This window comes from Acomys russatus, chromosome 22 (assembly GCF_903995435.1).
Source record: "Acomys russatus chromosome 22, mAcoRus1.1, whole genome shotgun sequence".
NCBI lineage: Eukaryota > Metazoa > Chordata > Mammalia > Rodentia > Muridae > Acomys > Acomys russatus.
The window spans coordinates 27,582,027-27,606,004 of NC_067158.1; the positions used below are offsets into that span (position 1 = coordinate 27,582,027).

The 23,978-nt window shown below is 51.0% G+C and overlaps 1 protein-coding gene across 3 annotated transcripts in view; it reads left to right on the top strand.

The window, feature by feature from the left end:
- The window catches only part of Afap1 (actin filament associated protein 1), a 111,191-nt gene extending 90,665 nt beyond the window's left edge, over positions 1–20,526 (top strand). For 2 of the 3 annotated variants that reach the window (XM_051165315.1, XM_051165314.1), the window contains exons 12-18: positions 2,957–3,074; positions 6,281–6,547; positions 9,426–9,540; positions 13,269–13,433; positions 14,860–15,050; positions 17,140–17,304; positions 19,607–20,526. In XM_051165315.1, coding sequence (XP_051021272.1) covers positions 2,957–3,074; positions 6,281–6,547; positions 9,426–9,540; positions 13,269–13,433; positions 14,860–15,050; positions 17,140–17,304; positions 19,607–19,633 — 1,048 coding nt within the window. In that variant the 3' untranslated portion in view covers positions 19,634–20,526. The remainder of the gene's footprint in view (positions 1–2,956; positions 3,075–6,280; positions 6,548–9,425; positions 9,541–13,268; positions 13,434–14,859; positions 15,051–17,139; positions 17,305–19,606) is intronic. The other variant, XM_051165316.1, reaches the window with a different exon arrangement.
- Positions 20,527–23,978: the final 3,452 nt, after the last annotated feature.

Below are 23,978 nucleotides of genomic sequence, written 5' to 3' on the forward strand. Positions count from 1 at the left end.
ACTGTGGGTCACATGACAGAAGGACAGTGCCCTGTCACTTCCTGTGGGCCCCACACAAGGGTTGCCTGTGGTAGGCCCAGCAGAGTGTGCTGGTGGAAATGATGCTTCTTCCACCTAACTAAAGAAGGACGGGGTCGGGAGAGCCACCTTCCAGCCACCATCTCCAGGTCCCTGCATTTATACGTAGTGATTCCTGGGATGTCCCTATGTTTAGATCCAGAGCACTAGAGGGAAGTGGGAGCTCCCTGCTTACTCTTGGCTCTTTACTGGCCTGTGCCCCTCTCTGTAAATGTGTTGTGGTGTTCTGGGCGGCGGAGAAGGCCTCTGCCAACAAGGACATGTGTGTGTGTGTCGTGTTTCTTTGAGCATCCTCTTTGAAGGAATCAGAAATGTACCTAGCTCTGTTGACCGTCCTTGACTCTTCCTGCGGTCTGTGCGTAAGTGTGAGTACTGGGCAAGGAGCCAGAACCCGATGCTGCAAAGTAAATACGAGGCCCCTGCTGTGAGGAGGAGAAAGGGCTGTGTGCACACGCATGCCGTACTGAGTGTTCAGCAGTGGCTGTGCTCCGCACCAGCAGGTGCAGGCACACATGGTATCCTGCCATTCTTCCATTTATCATGTCGCATAACCTTTCCCCAGACAGTCTTCAACTGAGTCTTTTAGTCAGTGCCTTAAACGTGCGTGTGGAACATGCAGGAACTCCTAAGTGGCTAGCGAATCTTTTCTTCTTGCATTTTATTCTTCCTGTGCACGTAACTTTCTTAAACTTGATTTGACGTAGATTAAGTAAGCCAAGAAGTTGTTGCATCTGCCGGAGGAGCTGTGCTTGCCAGCTTCTTCCAGCAGGGGGCAGCAGTGCACTACGAAACTGTGGCCATTAGCCTGTGCAGAGCCACACAGGTATTGCCCCAAGCTACTTTGTCCAGAGAAACAAAGTTGGGGGTGGAGGGTGGTGGGGGGAGCGGGGAAAAGTGTATTTGTTGATTAGCTTTATATGATTTTAGTTTCCCCAGGTAGAAGCAAATGCTATCTTGGTTATTTCTTCCTGGCTTTTCACAGTTGTTCCTCAAACAAGCTCCGCTTCCTGAGACACCAGCCCATCATCATTCCTAATTGTGCTCTAGAGAGTGGGGTGGCAGAACACTCCAGGAGCTTGTGCTCTAGTGGGGAGAGGCAGATGAGGAGTGGGTGCAGAATAGGCTGGGGGAGGTGGTATGCAGCAGGCTAATGAGCTCTGGCTCTCCTTTTTGTATATGTGCAGAATCTTGGTCTCCACCTCTGGCCATCAGGTATGGGTTTTTTTCACACCAGGTGGCACCCTAATTCTCCATGGACTCCGGCACCCCAGCACTCCACTACAGTGGGTGCCACTGCAGGACAATTCTGAAACCGTCCACCAGGACACATGGTCATGCCCTGAAGAGCAAAACCTCTGTCCTCAGGACTCTGTCCGTTTCAGACGCCATTCACAGATCCAGTTTGTCACCCATGCTCGTTACAGAGCAGATGTTAACCTGAGGTTCTCACACTCCCACAGGCCTTCTTAGACCTCAAGGAGTGGCTCATCTGCTAGGTCACTGGTGTGTTAGGAACCCACCGACGTGGAGTTCTTGGCTAGAAGGGGCAGAAGGTGAGCTATGGGAGACAGGGGCTGCCACTTCCTCCCTGGGAGCACTGCTCTCCCCGGATCTAGCACCTTCCTTGGGCACATGCCTTCTCTAGGTACAATGACTTCCTTGGATACAGCACTTTTCCTGGCTATAGTACACTCCCAGGGTGAACTCCTTCCAGACTATGATCAGGTAGCTGTTTCCTTAGCCACTAGCACCCCCATCCTCAAATCCATCAGACTTTCCAGAGACTGTGGGCAGCTCATTGTGATGGGCAAAGGTGGCCTGTCTCTCATCATTAGGAAATTCCAAGGTTTTAGAGGCTCTGGCCGAGGACAGGAACCAAGACTCAAGCATGTATCTTATGCCTACCACAGCAGCACAGGCTTCTAAAGGCTTAGCATGGCTACCCATGGGGGCCATCAGAGACCTGGGACCAGCTGAAGGTGTGTGTGTGGCTGCCCCGGGTCAGTGAGTACTTGTTGGATAGCCAGTGACATTCGGAAGAAGGCCAAGTAGCGGTGTAGGCCATGCTGTCCCCTGCCTTTGGAAGTGGTCAGACTCTAAAGACAGAATGAAACTGGCTTGTGGGCATCAGGAAGCAGTGGGGAAACTGGGTGAATGGTGACGGAGCCCATGAGGAACCCGGGGAATCAGACTCTGGAGACCAGACTCAGAGGTGCAGATCTAACTTTATTGTTCATTGTAAAGGCCTTTAAATATTTGAAGGGCCAATCAAACCATTTCATGCTGGCCTCAAGCACCAATAGCAATCAATTAGGTTGGCGTAGCTATGAGGAAATGGGGCAGGGGGCAAGGTCACCTTAGGAGGCTTCCAGAAAGAAAGGGGAAGCAGTCACCACCCTAGCCTTGGATCCATTTTGAGACTTCACTCATACGCTAGGAGTCCCCAGTAGATCAACGCTGTGTGCGGTGGATCAGGACCGTTCAAGGGGTCTTAGGAGCCACTGAGGCTTCACTTGTCATTGTCTCCAAAGGGCTGATCTCGACACTCCTCACACTGGCTGACAGCTATGAGAGGCCCAGCATCTCAGAAAGAGCTACTGTGCCTTCCCTGGGTATATGTTCCCCAGGCCATGGTGAAAATAGTGGTTGTTGTCCGGCCCCCTCCATTTGTTGGTGTTTCTGTGCGTTCCCACGCATGGCGTCCATCATCTATGCTGAGGCCTGTCTTTGTTCTGGGTGAGGACTGGCCTTAGCCTCTTGAAGATGGCATGTGGGGCAGCCTAAGGGTTTGGCCCCTGAGCCTCACAGGCCTTTGGTTGCATCAGGGTTCACAAGGCCCTGCTGATGAACTGATGCGTCCATGTCTTTCGTCTCTCAGCTTCATGAACAGGCGTGCAGTGTCCACCAGCCCTTACCTCGGGAGCATCTCCAACGGCTATGCCCACCCCAGTGGGACAGCACTACACTACGACGATGTCCCCTGTGTCAACGGCTCGGTGAGTGTCCTTCAACAGCCAATGGTCAATTTTGTTAGGAGACAAATCGCTAGTGAAGTGTGTCCCTGGGGTGCCTAGCTCCCATCCTGGTGAGACTGAGAATTATACCACTGCTCCCTCAAACCCTGGTCTCTGACATGAACTAGGGGTCACGTGACCCCTAGTAGACAGCCTGTGTACTCCTGCCGCCACCATCACATACATCTCAGCACCCAGGATGCTTGCTAGAAAGTAGTGGATCGAGCCGAAAGAGTATTCAGTCTTACAACTTGAGTAAGTCAGATAACACTGTGTAAATTACTCTGACTAGTTATGCCCAGTACAGCTACAGCTGCCATCAGTCGGAAGCAGCGCCATGGGGTGGCTGCCTTGTTGCACACTTGGATGGCTCCTGGCATGGCCGGGGTGGAGCATTCACGTGTGAACGTGGGACGCTTTGTGGTAGCTTTATTGCCAAGCCAGCCTCTTGGTGTGTGGATCTGTCCTTTGCTTTTAGTTTTTCTCTTTCGTCCAGTATTTCCAGATCATTGGACTCTGCTGAGGTCTCTCTTATTTGGCTGATGGCTGTGCCCATGCACCTTCTGTGGCCAGGCCTGTGTCTGCCTGTGCAGGGAGCAGGTGTGGGAGAGCAGGTGTGGGAGAGCAGGTGTGGGAGAGCAGGTGTGGGAGAGCGGGTGTGGGAGAGCAGGTGTGGGAGAGGAGGTGTGGGAGAGCAGGTGTGGGAGAGGAGGTGTGGGAGAGCAGGTATGGGAGAGCAGGTATGGGAGATCGGGTGTGGGAGAGCAGGTGTGGGAGAGCAGGTGTGGAAGAGCGGGTGTGGGAGAGCAGGTGTGGGAGGCCTTGTGCTTCTTAAGAACTCTGCAACCTTGGTTGATGTTTTAGACTTTTGTCCTTGTTGTTCCTGTCTTCATTCTTTGCCCAATATTCTGATGTCAGGAGCCAGCCTCTTTCATGCATTGGAAGGCCTCCCCGTGTGGTGCCCTCTGTCCTTTGCCCTGTAGCCCTGTGGACAGATCTAGGGACTATGTCTGGTAAGAGCTGAGGGCAGGACTCTCAGCCCAGCCTTTGTGTTGTTGTGGTCCCCATTCCCCCTGTACCCTCCCCCAGTTCTGGCCATTACATCATTTTCAAGGTGAGGTGTGGTCTCCCTGTGCTATACAGCCACCAGCATCACTGCACCGGGCCTGCTTCTGTGCTCCAGCAGATAGGTTCCTCTCAAGGCTGAGCATCTTCTTGCAGCCTATGGCCTCAGCAGTCTACACACACACACACACATACACACACACACACACACACACACACATACACACACAAACAAGTAGGAGGTGAACAAGATGCTGCAGGCACTTGATGAGTCATAGCATGCTCACACGTACCAGTCACCTGAACAGTCCATACACCATGCTGGTCAGGTTTCTTCAGTACCTGCCTTTCCCCTGGTTCACCATGGTTTGATTTGTGTTTGGAAATAAACAGCTCTGCGCTGAAGGAACCTCCCTACGTGCATGCTCAGGGCCCTTAGGAGCAGAGACATAATGCTCTGCGTGCGTGTGTCCAGCCCTTTCGGTTTCCTTGGAGCTCCCTTGCGCAGGCTTCCAGAGCCTGTTTCCTGTGTGCAGGCCTCTGTTAGTTACCACATGACCACATTTTGGAGGCTTCATTTCCAGGTTCCATAAAGTCTACACTTTATGACCTAATGCCCCGAGTGTCAGAACTGCTTTTCCCTACAGAAGTTCAGTTCATTCTGCACCCCCTTTGATTCTTTTAAAAGAGAGGGCTCTACATACACATGCTTTTATTCTAGAAACTTCTGTGGGATGTCTGTCGCTGTTTACTAAGTATTCCACATAACTTGGTCCTTGCTATTTTAAGAAAACGAGAGTCAAATATAGACCATTGTATATGTGGGTGGCTGTCACTGTGAAGTGCTCCACTCTGGCTTTTCTGCGTTATTTTATGGCTGCCCGTTTGTCCCCAGCCTCACAAAAATAGACAACACCGACGTGGCTGCCGAAGATAACACCCCCCCACCCCACCCTGCCGCACCCCACCCTGGGATTTTAGGCCGTTCCTATTTTTATAACAAAGGGCTGTAATTATAGTCTGGCAGGAAGGGAGTGCTGCAAAGAGAACATAAAGAACAGGCTGAAATGGGCAGAATATATGAATTAATATTTCCTTTTATAACGCAGGGCAATTTGCAAAGACCTTTAAAGCCTGTAGGCAGTGGTTAATAGTTTGGGGTTTCTTTATACTTTCCTGACAGTGCACTGGAACTCCGTGTCTCGTGATGTGGCCTTGAACTGTTACCTCTTTGTTCAGGTTGTCTGCTAGCGCAAAGCCATTATTCCATGTGAGGCTGAGGAGCCCTGCATTCTGTGATGACTTGACTTTTGTCTTCAGCAGACTCTTTGGGCTGTGGCACTCTCTTCAGGTGCTCAAGTGTGGAACTTAGGCTGTGTTGACCTTGAAGGTGAATTTGTCGGCCACAGGGGCAGCATACGATGAGCCCAGGGTGTCCCCGAGTCCAGTTGTGTTCCTCTATCAGAGCCTGAAGCTCTCTGATAGCACAGTGTGTGGTCATGAGCTCAACTCTGTCCAGCTCTGCCACTCCCTTGTTGTGTGAACTGCCTTTGCCTCAGTTTCCCCTGCTTGCTAAGCAGACTCTGTGATAAGGAAGCCGGTGTGTCCAGAGCTCAGCAGATGCCATGGCCCTTGGTCATGATCTCACAGACCTTCCTGTGCAACACAGAGCTCTAGGCTCTACCAAGCTCCCCTGACCTCACTTCCTGTTCACCAGGGAACTTCCAAACTCCAGGTCTCTGGAGTTCGTAATGCCAGTTCAGCACTCTTCCTTATGAACACAACTGTCATAATCCAATGACTCTGGGAACAACTTAAGGACAGAGAGACCTTTCTATGACTCCAAAGGCAAAGGGCCTCTTATGGAGTCAGCCCATGGCTGAGAGAGATGTGCCTGGTGTGTGTGTGTGTGTGTGTGTGTGTGTGTGTGTGTGTGTGTGTGTGTGTGTGTGTGTGTGTGTGTGTGTGTGTGTGTGTGTGTGTGTGTGTGTGTGTGTGTGTGTGTGTGTGTGTGTGTGTCTGTGTGACTGGTCATGCAGAGTGTTGGGGCCTGCTAACATCTTGCTATGCTGATCTGCTCTGTCCTCATCCGGCCACTAACAACCAGGCTGTATGTGTTGCAGTGGGACGTGGATGGCGGCTTTCCTGGCTGTGGGAACAGAGGCCTGGCGGAAGAGGTGCTTTATGATAACGCGGGCCTCTACGATAACTTGCCATCGCCGACAATCTTTGCTCGCTCCTCTCCTGCCGACCGGAGGGCATCTCGGCCACCCGCTGACAGGCTGTCCTCTAACCACTACAAATCCCCCACCTCCTGCAGCCCGCCCTGCTCCCCATCTCTCACTAACACCTCTTCTGTGGGGAGGGCGTCTCTCGGGCTACACTCTCAGGTACAGATCGCGTTCCCAAACTCCCCGCGGACGTTACCAGTGGACCTGCAGCAACCGTGTGCTCACCACCTAATACATGCCAAAGTGTCATGCCATCTTAAGCCATAGCCTAGTTCACAGTTAGCCATGGAGGCATAGGAGAGACATTTGTGACAAGCTCCCAGGTTGGCTTCCCTCCCCCAACCCCCAACTCCTGGGGAATTCTCTAGTACATTTTGACAATTATGTCAAAGATTATGAAAAGAGTCCATGCCACTTTCCAGAAGATTCTGGAATGGCAGGTTTCTCTAGTATATTCTACCATGGGTTTAAGTGAGCAAGGATCATCCCCAGGGAGTGAATCTTTCTTATCTATAAACATGGCCAACACCATGTTGAGAGCCAGAGTGTTGTCAGGGAGAGGGTGGCACAAATCTTGCACCCATGTGACAGAAGGACTCTGATTCTGCGTGACAGATAGGCTTGAGGCTGAGCTCTTGTTTGCCCACTCCCTGTGGCATGCATCAACATTTCAGAGCAGACACTAGCAGCCTTTATGAGTTTTAACCTAAGCATTCGTGTGCTCTGCCTGGAGTCCTGGTACTTCATGTAAGACCTCTCTGAGAGCCGAGTCTGGTGGCGCACTCCTTTAATCCCAGCACTCGGGAGGCAGAGGCAGGCAGATCACTGTGAGTTTGAGGCTAGTCTGGTCTACAAAATGAGTCCAGGTTGATGTCCCACGAAAGCCTTCACTTACCAGGAAACTGGGACAGAGGGAAGGGCATCCTATTGGGACGCTAAATGAGAGACGCATGGGAGAATAGCAAAATTTAAGGATACAGAGGGTCCTAGAAACCTACAAGTAGAACAATATGATAGGCAGATTTGGGCCCAGGGGTCCCGCTCAAACTAAGGCACCAGCCAAGGACAATACAGGAGGTAAACTTTAAACCCCTTCCCAGATCTAGCCAATGATCAGAATATCTCCACAGTTGAGTGGAGAGTTTGATATGACTTCTCACGTACTCTGGTGCCTCACATTTGACCATGCCCCCTGGAGGGGTAGACCTGGTGGCACTCAGAGGAAGGACAGCAGGTTGCCAAGAAGAGACTTGATACCCTATGAGAATATACAGGGGGAGGTAATCCCCCTCAGTCACAGTCATAGGGGAGGGGAATAAGGGGAAAATGGGGGCGGGGGAGGGAGGAATGGGAGGATACAAGGGATGGGATAAACATTGAGATGTAACAAGAATAAATTAATAAAAAGAAAAAAATTAAAAAGTTAAAAAAAAAAAATGAGTCCAGGACAGCCAAGGCTACACAGAGAAACCCTGTCTCTAAAAACAAAAACAAAAAACAAACAAAAAGACCACTCTGAGAGTGTAAAGCAAGAGGCCTGGCTTTTTGCATTCTGCTCCATTTCTTTGAGCAAGGTCCTAGGCTTCCAGGTAGCGGTGCCCCACTGCTGCACCTTGGGACGCAGAAGGCATGCCGACAAGTATTAGGCACAGTAGGGCTGGAGAGATGGCTCAGTAGTTAAGAGCACTGCCTGTTCTTCCAAAGGACCCGGGTTCAATTCCCAGCACTCACATGGCAGCTCACAACTGTCTTTGACTCCAAGATATGACACCCTCCCACCAGTACACATAAATTAAATAAAATATTTTTTTAAAAATGTATTAGGTGCAGTTATTCAGCTGCCATCCCTGGAGAGTCTGAAGGGTACAGACTGCTTGCAGGGTGACCAGGGTGAGCACCAGTAGCCTCTACCAGTTTCATGAGGATCCCCACTCAGATCTGGCCAGTGTGTCTACCTGTGTAGTTATCCATTTGCTGATAGCATAGTGTCATTGGTTAGCTTAGTAACCCTGCCACCTGGGCATTTGGATGGTCCCTTTGCTGGTGAGGAATCACGTGGTGCACAGTTCAGTGCTGCCACTGTTACTCATGCTAGTTTCTGTTTCAAAAAGGAAACAGCCCCAGGCTAAATTCATGTCACACCCTCATATGCCCGTTCTTTTGGGAGCCTGCTGGTTGCCATCTTGTACATGGCCATGCAGTGTCATTTAGGAGTCCTGTGGGAAGTGCCAGCAGCTTTACATTTTTAAGTGACTGAACAGAGGTTCAGACACTTTTGAAGGACTGGCTAAGGTCTCCTAAGTGACAAGCCAGAATTGCAGCTAGATCTATATACAGTCCCACACTGGGCCCCCAACAGGAGAGTCAGGCAGTGGGAGGTGGGGGGGGGGAGAGAATACAGGGCCTGGGTGTCAAGTCCCCTTTATATCATGCTTACTGCCTGGTATGCAGTGTTACCTGTCAGATATGAAGCTTTGGCTTGCAAAAGCTGGGTGAGCAAGGGCCTGTTGAAAATTTTTTTAAGCCTATAGCTGGTCAAGGCTTGTTTTCTGTATGTTTATGCTATTCCTATATATGTGTCTCTTATATCCTTCCTTGGGCCCATCTCATCTGAAAGGTGGTTATTTACCTCATTATTGTAACCTTCACCTAAGGGCAGGGACCTTCCTGCAGAGCCAGGCCCTTCCCCTAGAAGCAGCCCAGTTAGGGGAAAGTGACGACCTACACAGGTTCACAGGGTCTCAGAGGTTGTTGCTGCATGCGTGCGTGGCCACTCAGAGCTACTTTCTTATCAGCACGATGGGAACATAGCATCCCTCACATTGCTGACTGTCCTGACTGTCCAGCCTTCAGTGCTGGAAGCTCCCCAGCTGTCAAAGGGACGTCACAGAAGCCCAGTGGCTAGAAACCAAGTTTGTTTCCTTGGCCCTCTGAGCATGGCAGGAGGCTATATTTAAGGGTCAAAGACTAAAAGAAATAACTTTAGGCAAAAAGGTGCTTTTATTTATTTTTTAACTTTCTCTGCGTGTTTCAACAGTTGAAGAGCAAAAAGTCTCCGGTGTCATCAAATGGGGTTCCCATAAAGGGGAAGGCTCCCAGCGGCCAGCAAAAAAAAGCGGATTCTGCAAGTGGTGTGAAACGGACAGCATCAAGTGAGTTTCCCTCTGGCTCCTTGCTTTCTACGTTGGTGCAGTTTCCCAACTTCAGGCTGGCTGAGCCACTCCTGCTAGCAGATGCTGGCCTTGGGGGAGGGGGCAATGTGTTTGGAGGTGGGACAGTGTGCATTCTTGTTCCCTGGCCCCCTCCCGACTTCACCGGCCAGGATCTCTAACCCAGCCTCTGTGACTGTTGCTTAGCTTCTTGGTATGGCATCCAACCGTCGACAAGTCGTGTACACTCTGAATGCAACCCATTCCTCTGTCAGATATGTGGATGGCCAGTGCTATGGTTGATGCACCGGAAAAAGTCATGGTGTTGGACACCCAAAGCAAAGCCCTCAAATGCTCAAGGGTACAGGAGGCCCTTGCTACTTGTGTGCAAGTCACAGTCTACAGCCAGCACCTTCCACTCCTGCTGGCCTCCGACAGCTGTGTTGTCAGTGTGGGTGCCCATGCACCCCATTATGCAAATGAAGAATGAGCCCCAAGGTAGTGGAGGAGAGCCAGAGGTCTCACAGCAGGCCGGCCACTGAGCTAGAGCCTGGGCTGGGCCTTCAGACTGCAGAGCCAGCTGTATAGAGCAGGCAGAGAGAGGCACAGCCTGCCTGGGAGCTCAGCAGCTCTCCTCCATCTGCAGCTAGGTCTGTGTGTGCTGCGTGTGCTGGCTTCTTGAGCTTGTTGCTTGCCCTGCCCTCACTGCATGGGACCATCCAGCATTCAGACCGCCCACCTGCCCGTGGGGCTGTTCACTCAGGACACTCACTTGTTGCTAGGGATGCAGTGACAAGGTCTTGCCGGCTTAGAAAAGCAGGCATCAGGACTGCATGGGGCTCTGCGGGCTCTGCAGCTCCTCCATCAGTCCCAGCTAAGCAGGCTAGTGTCCATGACAAACCATTATAAGCTGCTGCTTCTTGGGATTCCTACCTGAGCATGCAGGTCTGCCGCTGTGCAGTTGGTGGACCAGCCTCCATTTGCAGTGTAGAAAAGGCTAGCCCCCTTCACCTGGGAGAAAAGGCCTTGGGCATGCAGCTGTAACCCATTTGAGTCAGAGTAGACAAGGACACAGAAAGGCTGTTTTTTCCCCCATGGTCAAAGCATGCATGAGCCTTGGGACTTCAGCAACACTTGGCTGCTTCAGCCCCAGGAGCTCTGTCTATGCCTCTGCTTTCAAACCTGCATTTCAAATAAGGAGGGAGGTCAGGAGCCTGTCAGGCTGAGGCTCCTCATTGTCACCGGCTTCCCCTGGCCCCCTCTCTGTTATTTCATCACCTGATGCCTTGGGTGTGCTTCCACTCTTGTTCTTTGTGTTGTTCATTCAGGGAGATGCAGGAGCCAGAGGGATGAAACTGCCTAAAATGCCTTGTTAAGCAAGATCTGGATCCCACGCAGGCTCCTTCAGCCTGGCGTGTCTCGCGGCCCTCTGCCCGCTTTATTTTATGGATGATTTATCCCAGTATCTGGTGGGACCTTCTGTAGGGAATCTTTTATTAACTTTGGTGACATCTAATGGAAACAAAAGAGAAAAATAATTGCATCCCGTGCTTTCCCGGAGTTCAGCTGATCGCATTACAGTTGTATAGAGTTTATTGCATGGGGACCAAATGGCGGGGGAAATTTATGAGCTGTCATTTGTAGGTTTGTTGGGGGGACATATTGGTGTAGACAATGGAGTTCACACAGTTTGGCATGGAATTTTCTGGAAGTGCCTTGGTTTCACGAGGTGGGGTGCTTGGTTATTCTTGGGGCTGAGGATCAGCCAGTGTCATTCTGTGGGGGTCTTTTTGGTGAAGGAGAGAATGCTGACATCTCCACAAATATGCTACATTATTGAAGAAATGTCAGCAGAGCCAGCTCAGGTCAGGGGCTGCACGAGCAAGCCTCTGCTGGGCCAGTCGCCTGCGATTGTCATGGGGTCTGCCTGTGTGTGTCCACTCCATCCCAGGCATCTTAACACATAGTTAACTGTGCCAGCGACGTGCATCTACTTTTAAACCCTCACACAACAGCCCTCGCCCCTCCACAGCTTCTACTCTGAAACAGGCTGATGTGCAGAGGGGCAGACAGGATGCAGCCAGCCACCCGTGGAGCTGGCGGGTAGTGCAGCGACTACAGGTGATGGGAGAAACTTCACAGTAGCGGGCCTTGGCCAGTCTTGCCAGCATCTCCAGTCCCTCAGCATCTTTTCCAGAGAGGCTTTTCCTAAATGCCTATCTGGCTGCTTTAAGTTCCTGCCTTGATTTCTCCACAAGAACACACTGTAGCTCAAAACCATAAGCCAGGCTGAAGAGACTGGCTCAGTACTGTGTGGCCTGCTAGAGAGACCGTGGGGCCTGGCTCAATACTGTGTGACCTGCTGTGCGCTGGTGGCCCAGACTCTGGGTTTCTGCCAAAGCATCTACTTATTCACTCACTCACTGTTTGTTCGTCCATTCATTAAATTTAACAGCTACTTATATAGGACTCATTTGAGGAGTGCTTTGTAAATATGAACTGAATTTGTATAGCTCCCTGTGAATGACCTCCTCTTATGCCCATTTCACAGGAGGGGAAACTGAGGCACTGGTCTGTTCTAGGTCACAGGGCTCCAAGACTGCCCTCTAAACAGTGGGTCTCCAAGCACCATGTGCTGCCTTTCTTGTCTTTCCATTCACCGGAGAAGCCCTCCCTGTCTGCTTCTTCCAGGCCAGGAGACACACCTCCCTCTAGCCAGGGCAAGGCTAATAATAGAAGTGGAAGTGAGGAGAGGCATTGTACATAGAAAGGACTGCATAAGCCCTAGGGTTTTATTTTCTGTGTGTAAATGTTCTGCCTACATGTACATCTGGGCACCATGTGTATGCTTGGTGGCCAAGCAGGGCAGAAGAGGGTATTGGACCCCCTGGAACTGGAGTGACAGATGACTGAGCTGCCATACGAGTGCTGGGACTCAAACTACAGTTCTAGAAGAGCAGACAGTGCTCTTAACCACTGAGCCATCCCGCCAGCCTCGCTGGTTTGACAGTAATAGATTGCTGTTCTAGTTTCATTTCTTTTGCTGTAACAAATACCCCGACCATAGCCATTCAGGGAAGAGCATTTCTTTAGCTTACAGCTACAGGTTTCCAGTGTGCTGTTTGGGGGAAAGTCAAGGCAGGAATGAAAAGCAGCCGGTCACTGCACATGCACCGCTAAGAGCAGAGAGCAGTGACCTGTGGTTAGCTTCGTGAAGTCTAGTACTCAGCCAGATGTCTCCTCTCAGACACATTCCAGGGCCCAGCTCATGATATGACACCACCCACACTCAGGGTGGAAAAACTCACGGTGTAATTAATAATCAAGATGCTCCCTTGAGGACATGGCCACAGGCCAAGCTGATGCAGATAATTCCCCCATTAAGGCCCTTCCCAGAAGGTTCTAGATTGTATCAAGTCAGCAGTTAAAACTGTCCGGTCCACTGCCTTGCTAGGCTCCAGAATATTCATCAGCTGTATTGACTGTTATTTGAAAGCTGATGCCTTGAAGGGAGGAACATGGACTGGGCTCTGCAGTGTTCTGTCTCCTCTTATAAACATGCAGATCAAAATATTAAAAGGATTGGAGGCTAATGAGTCCCTGCTCCCATCCTCCCCTTCCTCTTTGGACTAGCCGGGGAGCAGCTCTGTGGTACCCAGGAGAGCGCCAAGCCACAGGCACTGGCAGCCCCACCCCTCTGGTTGCACTAACTCCTGGTGCTCCTTATTCAGATGCTGACCAGTACAAATATGGTAAGAACCGGGTGGAAGCAGATGCCAAGCGGTTACAGTCCAAAGAGGAGGAGCTGCTGAAGAGGAAAGAGGCCCTGAGGAACAGGCTGGCACAGCTCCGGAAAGAGAGGAAGGACCTGAGGGCCGCCATTGAAGTGAATGCAGGTAGGGGATTGGCTCTGACGGGCCGTGCACCTGTGTCCATTGGAGTTCTAGGTGCCATTCAGACCCGTGAGTTAAGGCTGCCTCTTTAGCCTTGCCTCTTGGGGTGCTGGCCTTTGGGGGAGCCTCGAGCAGTACAGAGTTGTGAATTGAGTGGTGCCACTAGAGGCAGAAGCTGTGACCTGACCCCCCAGTTGCACAGTGAGACTCCAGCAATTTCAGCCTCAGTTGCTGACAGCCAAGGAGGTTGGCAGATTTTCTTCCTTGCCTGAGGAGACTCAGTGGGGCTTCTGTGGAGGAAGGCTGCCAACGGAGCTGTAGGCCTCGTCTATGCCAAGGGCCTGGGGAGATCAAGGCTGTACCCAGGTTTGGGGAATCAGAGGAAAGGACTATATTAGTGACCCCAAAAGAGGGGCAGTGAGCAAAGACAGCAGTCCGGGGAGTGGTGTCTAGAGACTGGTGGTACCCCGGCACAGGCTGATCTGGGATGGAAACCAACACCTCCCTCTGATCCTAGCTAGCACCCCCACTGAGGCAAAGATGGCCGACTTTTCAGATTTAGCTTCTGCCAGCTGAGAAGAGGAGCTGTGCAGCAGCTGATGAGGCAGCCCAGAGGAGACATGGTTTCCAAAAGGCTTCAGCACATGCTAAGGCTGGTATGCGTGTCCATCATAGTTAACCAGAGCTGAACTGTCTGAATTATGGGAAGTGATGGGGAGATTGAGGGGGAGGGGGGGTGGTGTGGGGGTGGTGGTGGTGAGAGAGCAAGGAAGAAGGTGAAGGTGGGCCCATTAGCATAACCTGTGGGAGTGGAGTCAAGCTTCCTGGGAGGGATGGAAAGCTGAGCCTATGACATGGAGGGAGCATGGTGCATAATGAATAGCCTGTCTACCTGCCTGTGTCAAGTCACAGGGCAGAGATGCAGAAAGGCCCAGCTCTGTCCCTCAGAGTCCAGGTTCCCTCTGTCCGTGGTTTGCCTACCTCATTGACTCAGTTTCCTTCTCTGTCCGTCTCTGCATTTCCTGCCCATGTTAGTCATACCACCAAATTTCAAAGAAATGAGTTAACTGGCAAGCCTTGGAGAAAGATGCCAAGTCCTACAGAGATACTGGCAATGTCTTTTGACCATGGTAGCATCCACAGGAGTCCACAAGTAACTGGTAGAATTTGAGACCTCTCTTTATTCAAATTCCTAGTCAGTGTCCCCATTGGACACCATGCCCGTTAAGTGAGTGTCATGAGGCTCTGAGCTTGTGTGTAGGACCAGCCTTGACTCCTGGCCCTGATCTCACACAGCAGCAGGGTGTTAGGTAAAGGCCTGCCTGGGCTTTGTGGGGACCAGCTGGGCTGAAGCACTGTGGACAAGACCTGGCAGAGGTCAGCTAGGTTGGCCCCCTCTGTGAGGTGACCAGGTGTCCCGGGATTTTAGGCAGGAAGACCCAGGCGGCCCTGGAGGACAAGCTGAAGAGGCTGGAGGAAGAGTGCAAGCAGAGGGAGGCAGAGCGAGTCAGCCTGGAGCTGGAGCTGACCGAGGTCAAGGAGAGCCTGAAGAAGGCCTTGGCTGGTGGCGTCACCCTGGGACTGGCCATTGAGCCCAAGTCAGGGACATCAAGCCCACAGGTAAGTGTCCTGAAGGCACAGCACAGAGAAGTGCCCCATAGTTTCTCAGGTAGCTCACTCACAAACATGGGTGGTTTCAGACTAATGTCCCCACTGGTCTCTCTAATGTTCACTGGGATAGTTAAAGGCCATGGTTGAGCCCGTGTCTCTCCTCTGCGTGGTCAGGTGACAGAAGGCCAGCTCTTCTACCTTTTCACCTGAGCTGACTTGATATCCGTTTGCTAGGCAGGAACTTGCTTTCATGGCACACTTGACAGTGCCGCCAGCTATCTGTAGTGACTGTAACACGATCTATGCCCCCAATCGGGCATGACGGAGTCACCCGTCAAGTCTGAGATCTTACTTTTAGCCATGGCTCCTCATCTTCATCTGACTCAGCCACTGAGACTTGTTATTGGCCCCATCTGTCCCCTGGTCAGGAGTAAGCATGGCCTTCAGAGGCTCAGGACTGCGTGGCCATGCCCTACTGAATCCTGTGTCTCCTGAGTGACCTCTCTATGCACTGTGATTGTCATTACCCCCTGGCATTGGTGGCAGCACTCTGTATAATTGTAACCAGACCACGTCCTCAGAAGTGTGGCTTGTTAGGCAGGGTCTTCTGCAGCAGATAGCTCTTGCCTGGTCACCCCCAGAGACATGGGTCTTTATTCTGGCTTTGCAGTAGTGACCACACACACCCAGAGTTGATGCTGCCTCTAAAGATGCCCAGGGAAAGGTCTATGCTGTCAAAGCACTGAGATGGTTGCATCCCAGCCAGGAACCCTCACAGGGATTCTGGGACAGATGTGTTGAAACAACATGCTGCACGTCCCAAGTGTGTTTCCGGCGTTCTGTGTTATGTGATGGCAGTGGGGTCTCCACGGTGCCATGCTTTCTCAAAGGACTGTTCATAGTCCTATGTAGGAGAGCCAGCAAGCCAAACCAGGCCCAAGGCAGCTGAGGAGATAAGTTTGTTCATTTTAAGCTTTCCAGAAATTTCTCTCCAGCATCTGCAAAGTGAGAGTGGTCAAAGACCCAGTGTCACTTGGGGCCACTCATCCTCCCTGGACCCCCAAGCTAATGCTGCCTGCTTTGGGCAGCTTCTGCTACCAGGCCTGACCCTTTCTGTAGCAGGCAGCTCCAGGAACATTTGCAAACTTTGGGAAGCATCATGCTGATGGACAGGTGGGAGGTAGGGTAGGAGTGTATGGACCCTCAGTCCCACCTCCTGGTTTTCCATTCCTTGGCCTCAGCTTTTCTTTCTTAAGTATGTTGCCTGAAAGTGCTCCAAGGATTAGGTCCTACCTGTGGTTTTGCCCATTTCCAAACCTATTTCTTTTGTTGTTGTTTTAAATAATTTATTCAGATTATATCCCGATTGTTATCCCCTCACTTGTATCTTCCCATTCCTCCCTCCCTCCCTCCTTTACCCTATTCCCCTCCCCTAGGCCTGTAACAGAAGGGGACCTCCTCCCCCACCATATGATCACAGCCTATCAAGTCCCATCCAGATAGCCTGCTTCCCCTTCCTCTGAGTGCCACCAGGTCTCCCCACCAAGGGGAAGTGGTCAAATATGGGGCACCAGAGTTCATGTCAGAGTCAGTCCCCACTCTCCACACAACTGTGGAGAATGTGCTGTCCATTGGCTAGATCTGAATAGGGGTTCTACGTTTACTGTATGCATTGTCCTTGGTTGGTACGGCAGTTTGTGCAGGCCCCCGTGGGTCCAGATCCACTAGCCTTAATGATCTTGTAGGGTTCCAGGACCCTCTGCGTCTTTCTGTCTCCCCATTTTCCCCTACCTCTCTCACCTGGAGTCCAATAGCGAGTCCCAGCACCTGTCCCAACCCCCTGCTGAGTGAAGACTCTCAGAGGACATCCATGTTGGGCTAGTGTGCATCTACAAATGAGTATATACCATGTGTGTCTTTCTGGGTCTGGGTTAACTCTCTCAGGATGATCATTTCTAGTTCCATCCATTTGCCTGCAAATTTCAAGATTTTCTTGTTTTTAATAGCTGAGTAGTTCTTCTTTACTAAACTATTTCTCCCTGAGAAATGCCAGTGGCTGATAGCCTCCCCTCACACGGGGCTTAACTCTCGTTAACAGTCTCCTGTGTTTCGGCATCGGACTCTGGAAAATTCTCCCATCTCCAGCTGTGATACAAGCGATGCTGAGGGGCCCCTGCCCGTGAACAGCGCAGCCGTCCTGAAGAAGAGCCAGCCATCCTCGGGCAGCTCCCCTTGCCGTGGCCACGTGCTGCAGAAGGCCAAGGTGAGCCTCCCAGCAGGGCCAGATTCGGGGTTTCTGAGCTCAAAGTGAACCCCACTGCACTTGGCACTTGGCCTCCTGCCAGAGGCTCTGAAGAAGCCCTCTTCTAGCTCCTCCACACACTCTCAGGGACTGGGGTTCAAAGACAGCCATTAAACCTGAACTCGCAGAGCTCCAGGTCACTTCAGAGGTGGGCCAGACCCCATGCCCTGGACTTGTCCTCCTTTGGGCAGCACAGATTGGCCTGAGTGACCCAGTGTCCTTTCTAACAGTTACGGGCTGTGATTCTTCAAAGAAGAAAGAATGAAAAAAGCCAGAAAAGCATTTTTCCCCCAGACTGTCCCTAACACCCTGGCCATCAACCCAGGGTCCCTCCCCTCCGTGCAGTGAGGAAGAGGAGTCACCAACAACTTTGCCATAATTAAATCCTAGGGATTCTCAAAGCATAACTTGCAAATAATCTCTCCCATGGCAATGGAAGCACCTGTAGGTGGAACTGAGCTGGCCTGGGGATGGGGCATGAGTCCAGGTGGTGTCTCTCAGTTCTGAAGATGAAGTGCGCTGAGGCTGCACCCTGCATGCCAGCACTGTCTCAAGGCCTCCTAGCGCTGAATGTTTCTTTCAGCAGCACAAGGCCCCTTCCTCAGGAGCTAGAAGCACATTGCTTTCAGCAGGACAGACTGGCTGCAGGGCAAGGACTCTGCTGTGCTCTTAAGGTGTCGGGGATGGTGCTAGGGGTTGTGCTTGCCCAGCCTCTCAGTGCATGTGCTTCTCTAGCCAGCATAAGTGTGCTCGCTTATGCACTGCAAGGCTTCCTGCAAGTTGGGGATGAAGGGTACTGAGTTGGCATCCCAGTGGCTTTCCGGCCCACCCCTCGGGCTTTTTTTTTTTTTTTTCTCTTGAGACAGGGTTTCTCTGTGTAGCCTTTACTGTCCTAGATTCACTTTGTAGACCAGGCTGGCCTCGAACTCACAGTGATCCTCCTGCCTCTGCTTCCCGAGTGCTGGGATTAAAAGTGTGCACCACCACCGCCCGGCTCCCTTGGGCCTTCCTAGTCTATAGTCAACCTCTCCTTTGTAGAGGATCCATTTTGCCCTAGCCAATGTTAGAATGGAGCTGTGTAATTCCCTTCCTGTGTCAGAAAAGAGGAGTGAGACACTGAGCCATGCCATGAGAGAAAGGCTCCCTTGGCTCAGCCTTTTCAGCCTTGTCCCCTTCTGATAGTGAACAAGAAGGCTGTGACTACTGGTGTGAGACACAGCCACTGTCAGATGGTTCCCATACAGCTCAGGAAGGCTGGTACACAGACAGGGGGTTCACAGGGGTTCTTGTCATTGTAGCCGATCTCTGACACAGCCTCAACAGTAGACTTGTGCAGGATGGTCCTAGTGTCAAAGGGGCCCCCACTGGACATGAGGTTGGGGACATATTGACTAGGCTAAAAATTCGCTCGACATTTCTAGAATCAAACATTCAAGTGTACTTAATAGCTGATGGCACAGCCCTGGCAGAAATAAGACCCCAATGGAGCAGTGGTGGGAACACTTGACGGGGGTGGGGATGGGGGTGGTGTCAGGAGGGTGGCATGCCGCAGCCCTAGATTGGTGGCTTGGCTCTGCAGAGAGGAATGCTTGCCCAGGTTCCCCAGGCACCTCCCTGATGCCTGAGAGGAGCACAGCTGAGGGCAGCGTCCATACAGGGCCTGCTGCCACCGCTGGCATCTGCTGTGTCCACTCCACCCACGCAACCACCACACTCTCCAACATTCATTCTCTTAGTGGTAATATAAGCAAAACCAACCTGATCTATCGGCCATTTCCAGGCATGTGTCTTGTCAGCATCCACCTCCGGAACTTCATCGTCCTAGGCTCTGTCCCCAGAACACTAACACCACCCCTTCTTTCCTTGCCCTGGGTACCCACCATGACACTTTTTGTCTCCATATTCTTGACTACCTTGGGCTTCCACCAGAATAGACTCAGACGATGTGTCGTCCTTATACGATATCCTGGAGACCCATGATGCACCAGGAGTCAGCTCTCTCCCTTCCTCATTCAGTCTGATGAGTGTCCTGTGTCTGGAGGGGGCCACATTTACCTACTTGCTCCTGTTGGGTATCTCTGGCTGGCTACATGGAAGTGAAGGTGCTTGACAATTCTTTTATTTAGGGAGTCCCTGCATTCTGTTGCCTGTGGCTGAGCCCTGGCACTGTGTGGGTCCCAAAGGCTCCTGGGCCGTAGAGGCTTGTGGCAGCTTATGATAGCCAGGATCAAAGTGCCTGCATTTACCCACCTCTCTTTCCCAGGAGTGGGAGCTGAAGAACGGCACATAGAGAGAGCCCAGCCACGCCCAGCCACGCCCAGACAGAGACTGCGCACTGCCACCAGCCTCACGTGCTACACGGGCGCCTCCCAAAGTGGCCTGAGCATGACTCTTCAGAAGTTTGGACTGAGTCTGACGCTGACCCTCAGCCGGCTTACGTGCACGCTTTCTACTGTATGACGGTGCCCTTTAGGAAAGTTTACGTTAAAACTTTGGTGTCCAAATCTCCTTGTTCAAAAGCAGAAACAGAACGGGGTGGCTGGTTGTTCCGAAGCACCCTCTGGCAGATGGGGCAGTCACAGTTCTGAGGACCTCAGCTCAACCCCAGCCTGCAGCCCACGGACATGTGCCCCTGTGAGACAGGGTGGCCTGAGCCTTCCCTATTTCCGGCCAGAGCTGCGTACCTCGCCCTGTTTGCCAGAGGGTCCTACACTGTAGCAGCAGCATGGACTCCTTGTGTCTCTGCAGCCCACCCCACCCCCCGCCCCTGCCCCTGCCTGTCCCCTTGTCACTGGAGGTAAAGCCATGAGGAATAGTGCTGTGAAGCAATTTTTAAGGTTTGGTTTTTGGTTTTGGATAGACATTTTGTCACCAGGATGGAAAAGTTGTCATTATTTTTACCAATGTTTTTCATTTGTTGGCTTTTAAAGAAAATGTCCCTTTTTATTGTGTGCTATGCTTAGATCTTAGGGACTTTCTAGAGGCCCTGTTTCCCATTTTATGATGTATTTTGAGAGGTGGCACAGAGCTTCAGTCCTTGGCTTGCATGTGCAGCTTTGCCCTGACCTGAGACCCCAGCCTCACCCACTGCCGAGCAGTAGCTCCTCAGCTGAGAAAACACACTGGCCACCATGTACCTGTGGATCTAACAGAGCTGGCTCTAGACCCTGTAGTCTAACCTGGACCATCACACACTGGCCACCATGTGCCTGTGGATCTAACAGAGCCGGCTCTAGCCCCTGTAGTCTAACCTGGATCATCTTTGAACAGAGACACTCCTTCCAGGGCACCCCCCCTCCAGTTTACAGTCGAAGCCACAGCTCATGGGTCCTGATTGTGTGGGCCTCCTCCTTGCTCTCCTGTTTGTCTCTGCGCATTCTCATATAGTTCAGATATTCAGGATGTGATGCCTATAGCTCATGGGTGGGGCTTGCCTCTACCCTAGGGGTCCGAGAGTCAAACTGGCTTTTTGGGCTTCTGGGGTACTGCCCAGACCTTTCCACTATGGGGAGATGCGGGCAGTGAGGAGGACGTTGGCCTTTTCTGCAGACTTCTGCAGGGCCTGTTATACATGGGCAATGGGCTTGGTCCCTAGACTGAGAACGTGGTGATGCTGTGCCAAAGGCAAGCCTTCTCATCACAGCCCAGAATGTCCTTAGCACACATAGGAGGAAAGTCTTCTAGGCTTTAGGGCCTACTTTGGGCAGCCTTCATGGTAAGAGTCAGTTCTGTGTGCGTTCAGCCCTGTAACAGCTGCCTCGGAGTCACCAAAGAGCAGCAAGGTACTCACCAGTGGACAGGGACATCACATCAGATATGGGAAGCTGCTCCGCTGGAGGCCGCCCACCCCTAAGCTAGCTCAGTGTAAGCCACTTGCCAGCTGTTTTATGGTGCTTCAATCTGGTGCCTTCCTCTTCACACTAGCATCTGTGTGAGCTAGTTTCTGCAAAAAAACTGTGTAGGACCAGGAAGAGGGATGTAGCTTCCACACACACCAGTAGAAATTGAGGGAGCCCCTTGGGTCATCACGGGGAGCTGTGACTATTTCATATCACATGACATTAGTGCTTTGGAAAAGGAGAGAGTTTAACGTGCCATAGACTTTTGCTGCCTTTGGTCTCAGCATCACTTTTGGCCACTCTGATGGTAGCCTGCTTTGCCAGGAAAGCTGTTCCAGGCTTTGACTGTTACCAAAACAAGGAGAAAAATGTTCAACTTAACAGCCAGTCCTGGCCAGTATGGAGGGACGTCTGTAATGGAGCAGGGATATTAGTGAGGCATTGTGTCTGGCAAATAAGCCTCAGATAAGTTTGTCCTGGTGAAGACACAGCAGGCTCCCAGCTCCCGGTGTTCATATTTCGTGCTGAGAAACCTAGGCTTGTAATCTATTCAGCTGTGACAGATCCCATACGTTCCACAGAGCCATGTAAAGCAGGTCCCAGGGAAGGCAAGGCTCCTGACACAGGGCTCTGCTGGTCTGTGCTCCCACTAATGTTTTTAGATTTGGTCAGAAAGCTAGTTTAAAGCATTTGTTTCAAAATAAGTTATTTATTTGTATATGTTCAATAAATATAGTTTTAATTTATATATGTACATATTGGATACCCATGAGATATCCTGTCAGGATTCTCAGTGTTCTCATTCTATGGCCCTCCCAAAGCCACAGGCATGACCCCAGCCATCAACGACACAGTTTTGCAGAGGGTCAAGCCAGCCCCTTTTTGTTATCATTTGGGACCTCTGGACCATGAGAAGTGCCCACTTTTTAGGGTCTCTCTTTGTCTGAGACCACAGTGTTTCTCCGGGTCTACTTTTGTTACGTTTTGGCAAGATGTCATCAGCTTTCGCAATTCCTTCTACTCTTCTGTCGGTTCACTAACTAACCCTGTACATACAAATATCATGCTTGCCTTGCGGAGGTGGGGGAGCTTGCTGTGCTCCCTGGTTTGAGCATGAGTGTGGACCCTCACGTCACACAATCTCATGTCCCAGTAGACTTGCAGGGGTGAAGTGGGTCAATCAGGTCCTCCCAGGTGCCAGAATGACCTGCCAGCTGGGTGTGGACCCACTGCACCCAGAATCTTCCAGAGTGCTTGCTGCTTTCCTGCCTCGCATGTCAGTGTCCTGTCTCCTGCCTGCACATGCCTTGATACTGCCTCACCAGCTGTCCACCTCATCTGTCCATTTGCCCGATTCGCTTTTGGCTGTTTGCCACCAAGCCCACAATGATGGGCCAGAGAATTGGCACTTTTAGAAAATCTGCTTTGAAAAGTAATGTCCCATGGCCTGAGGCTATCAAGGACAGCTTCCACTGTGTGGAGACTGCGTTCCTCCAGTTAGAATTCAAACAGCAGCAGGGGTGTCCCTGGCTTCTCCTCCCAAAGACAAGGGACAAGACTCTTCTGTAGTTGACATTCACCCCGAGCTCTGCGTTCTTGAGCCAAGCGACTCCCCCATTTACACCACCAGCAGATAGGACACCCCCAAGGTCCAATCTATGGATATGGCAACATCAAAATGATTGACTTTTGTCTTTCTCTTCATCTTTTTTTTTTTTTTCCTAAAGTCATTTTAAACCAGAAGCATTTCAAATCCTTGACATAGTTTTTAAAGAAGTAATTGAATGTCTGGGTCCTGTTCCCACTGACTTACCACTAGCCACACCAGAGAGCTGGGTTTCTACTGTGAAATAAACTGACAATAACAAGGAAACACCTGGTGCCTTCTGCACACAGCTCAGCCCCAGGACGAGGCAGAAGCAGCGTGTGGCTGTGTCACTGGCGTGGAAAGCCCACCCATCAGTTTTGAGGGACACCTTTTGCCAGGAGCTAGGGACACACCACTGTGGTCTTTGGAAACCTGGGCTTCCCCTACACCAGTTTGGATTATCCTTTCAAAATGGTGTCTTCAGTTCATAATTCTTAGGGACCAAAGGTGTTTTTAACATGATAACGTTTTAATTGATTTTCTAACAAAGGTTTACTTTACATTTCAACACCAATTTTTACACTTTAGATATTCCAAATGAATTGCTCGTGGCTCTAAGTTGTAAAGTGTTTTCACGTTATGAATGTAATTATTTCCTTATTGTATTTTTTAAAGAAACTAAAGTCATATTTAAAATAATCTTGGAAAGACACAGGCAAAGAAAAATGTTTTTTTAATTATGTTAGTAGCCCATTTGAAATGACTGTAAATATATTTTGATTGTGCAGCTCAATGTATTTAATTCAGAAAGTAAAAATTTTTATGCAGAGACTTGCAATGAAAAAAAAAATCTTAGTTTTCAGCCCATTCCCCCCATTTTGTAGTCATTTCACCTGACTTTTCTGCTTTACAAACTGATTTTTCTACTGTTGTAACTGTGTACCCATCGACTGGCGCCCATTGGCGGAACTTGTTTGTGTATTAATAAAACTGTGCTGTGTAGCCCAGCCTCATGTCCTCCTGACAGTGGCTCACGGTACAGGCCAAGACGTCCATAGTTGCCTGAGTCATCACTTCCACTTACTGGACAGGTGGGAAGGGCTGGACTTCATCTGTGCACAGGGAGGACCGCTTACATGAAAAATCCTTCAAGGAGTCTTGGGGAATTTTTTGAGTGGTTTTGTTCTGTAGGCCTGAGTATTTAACTC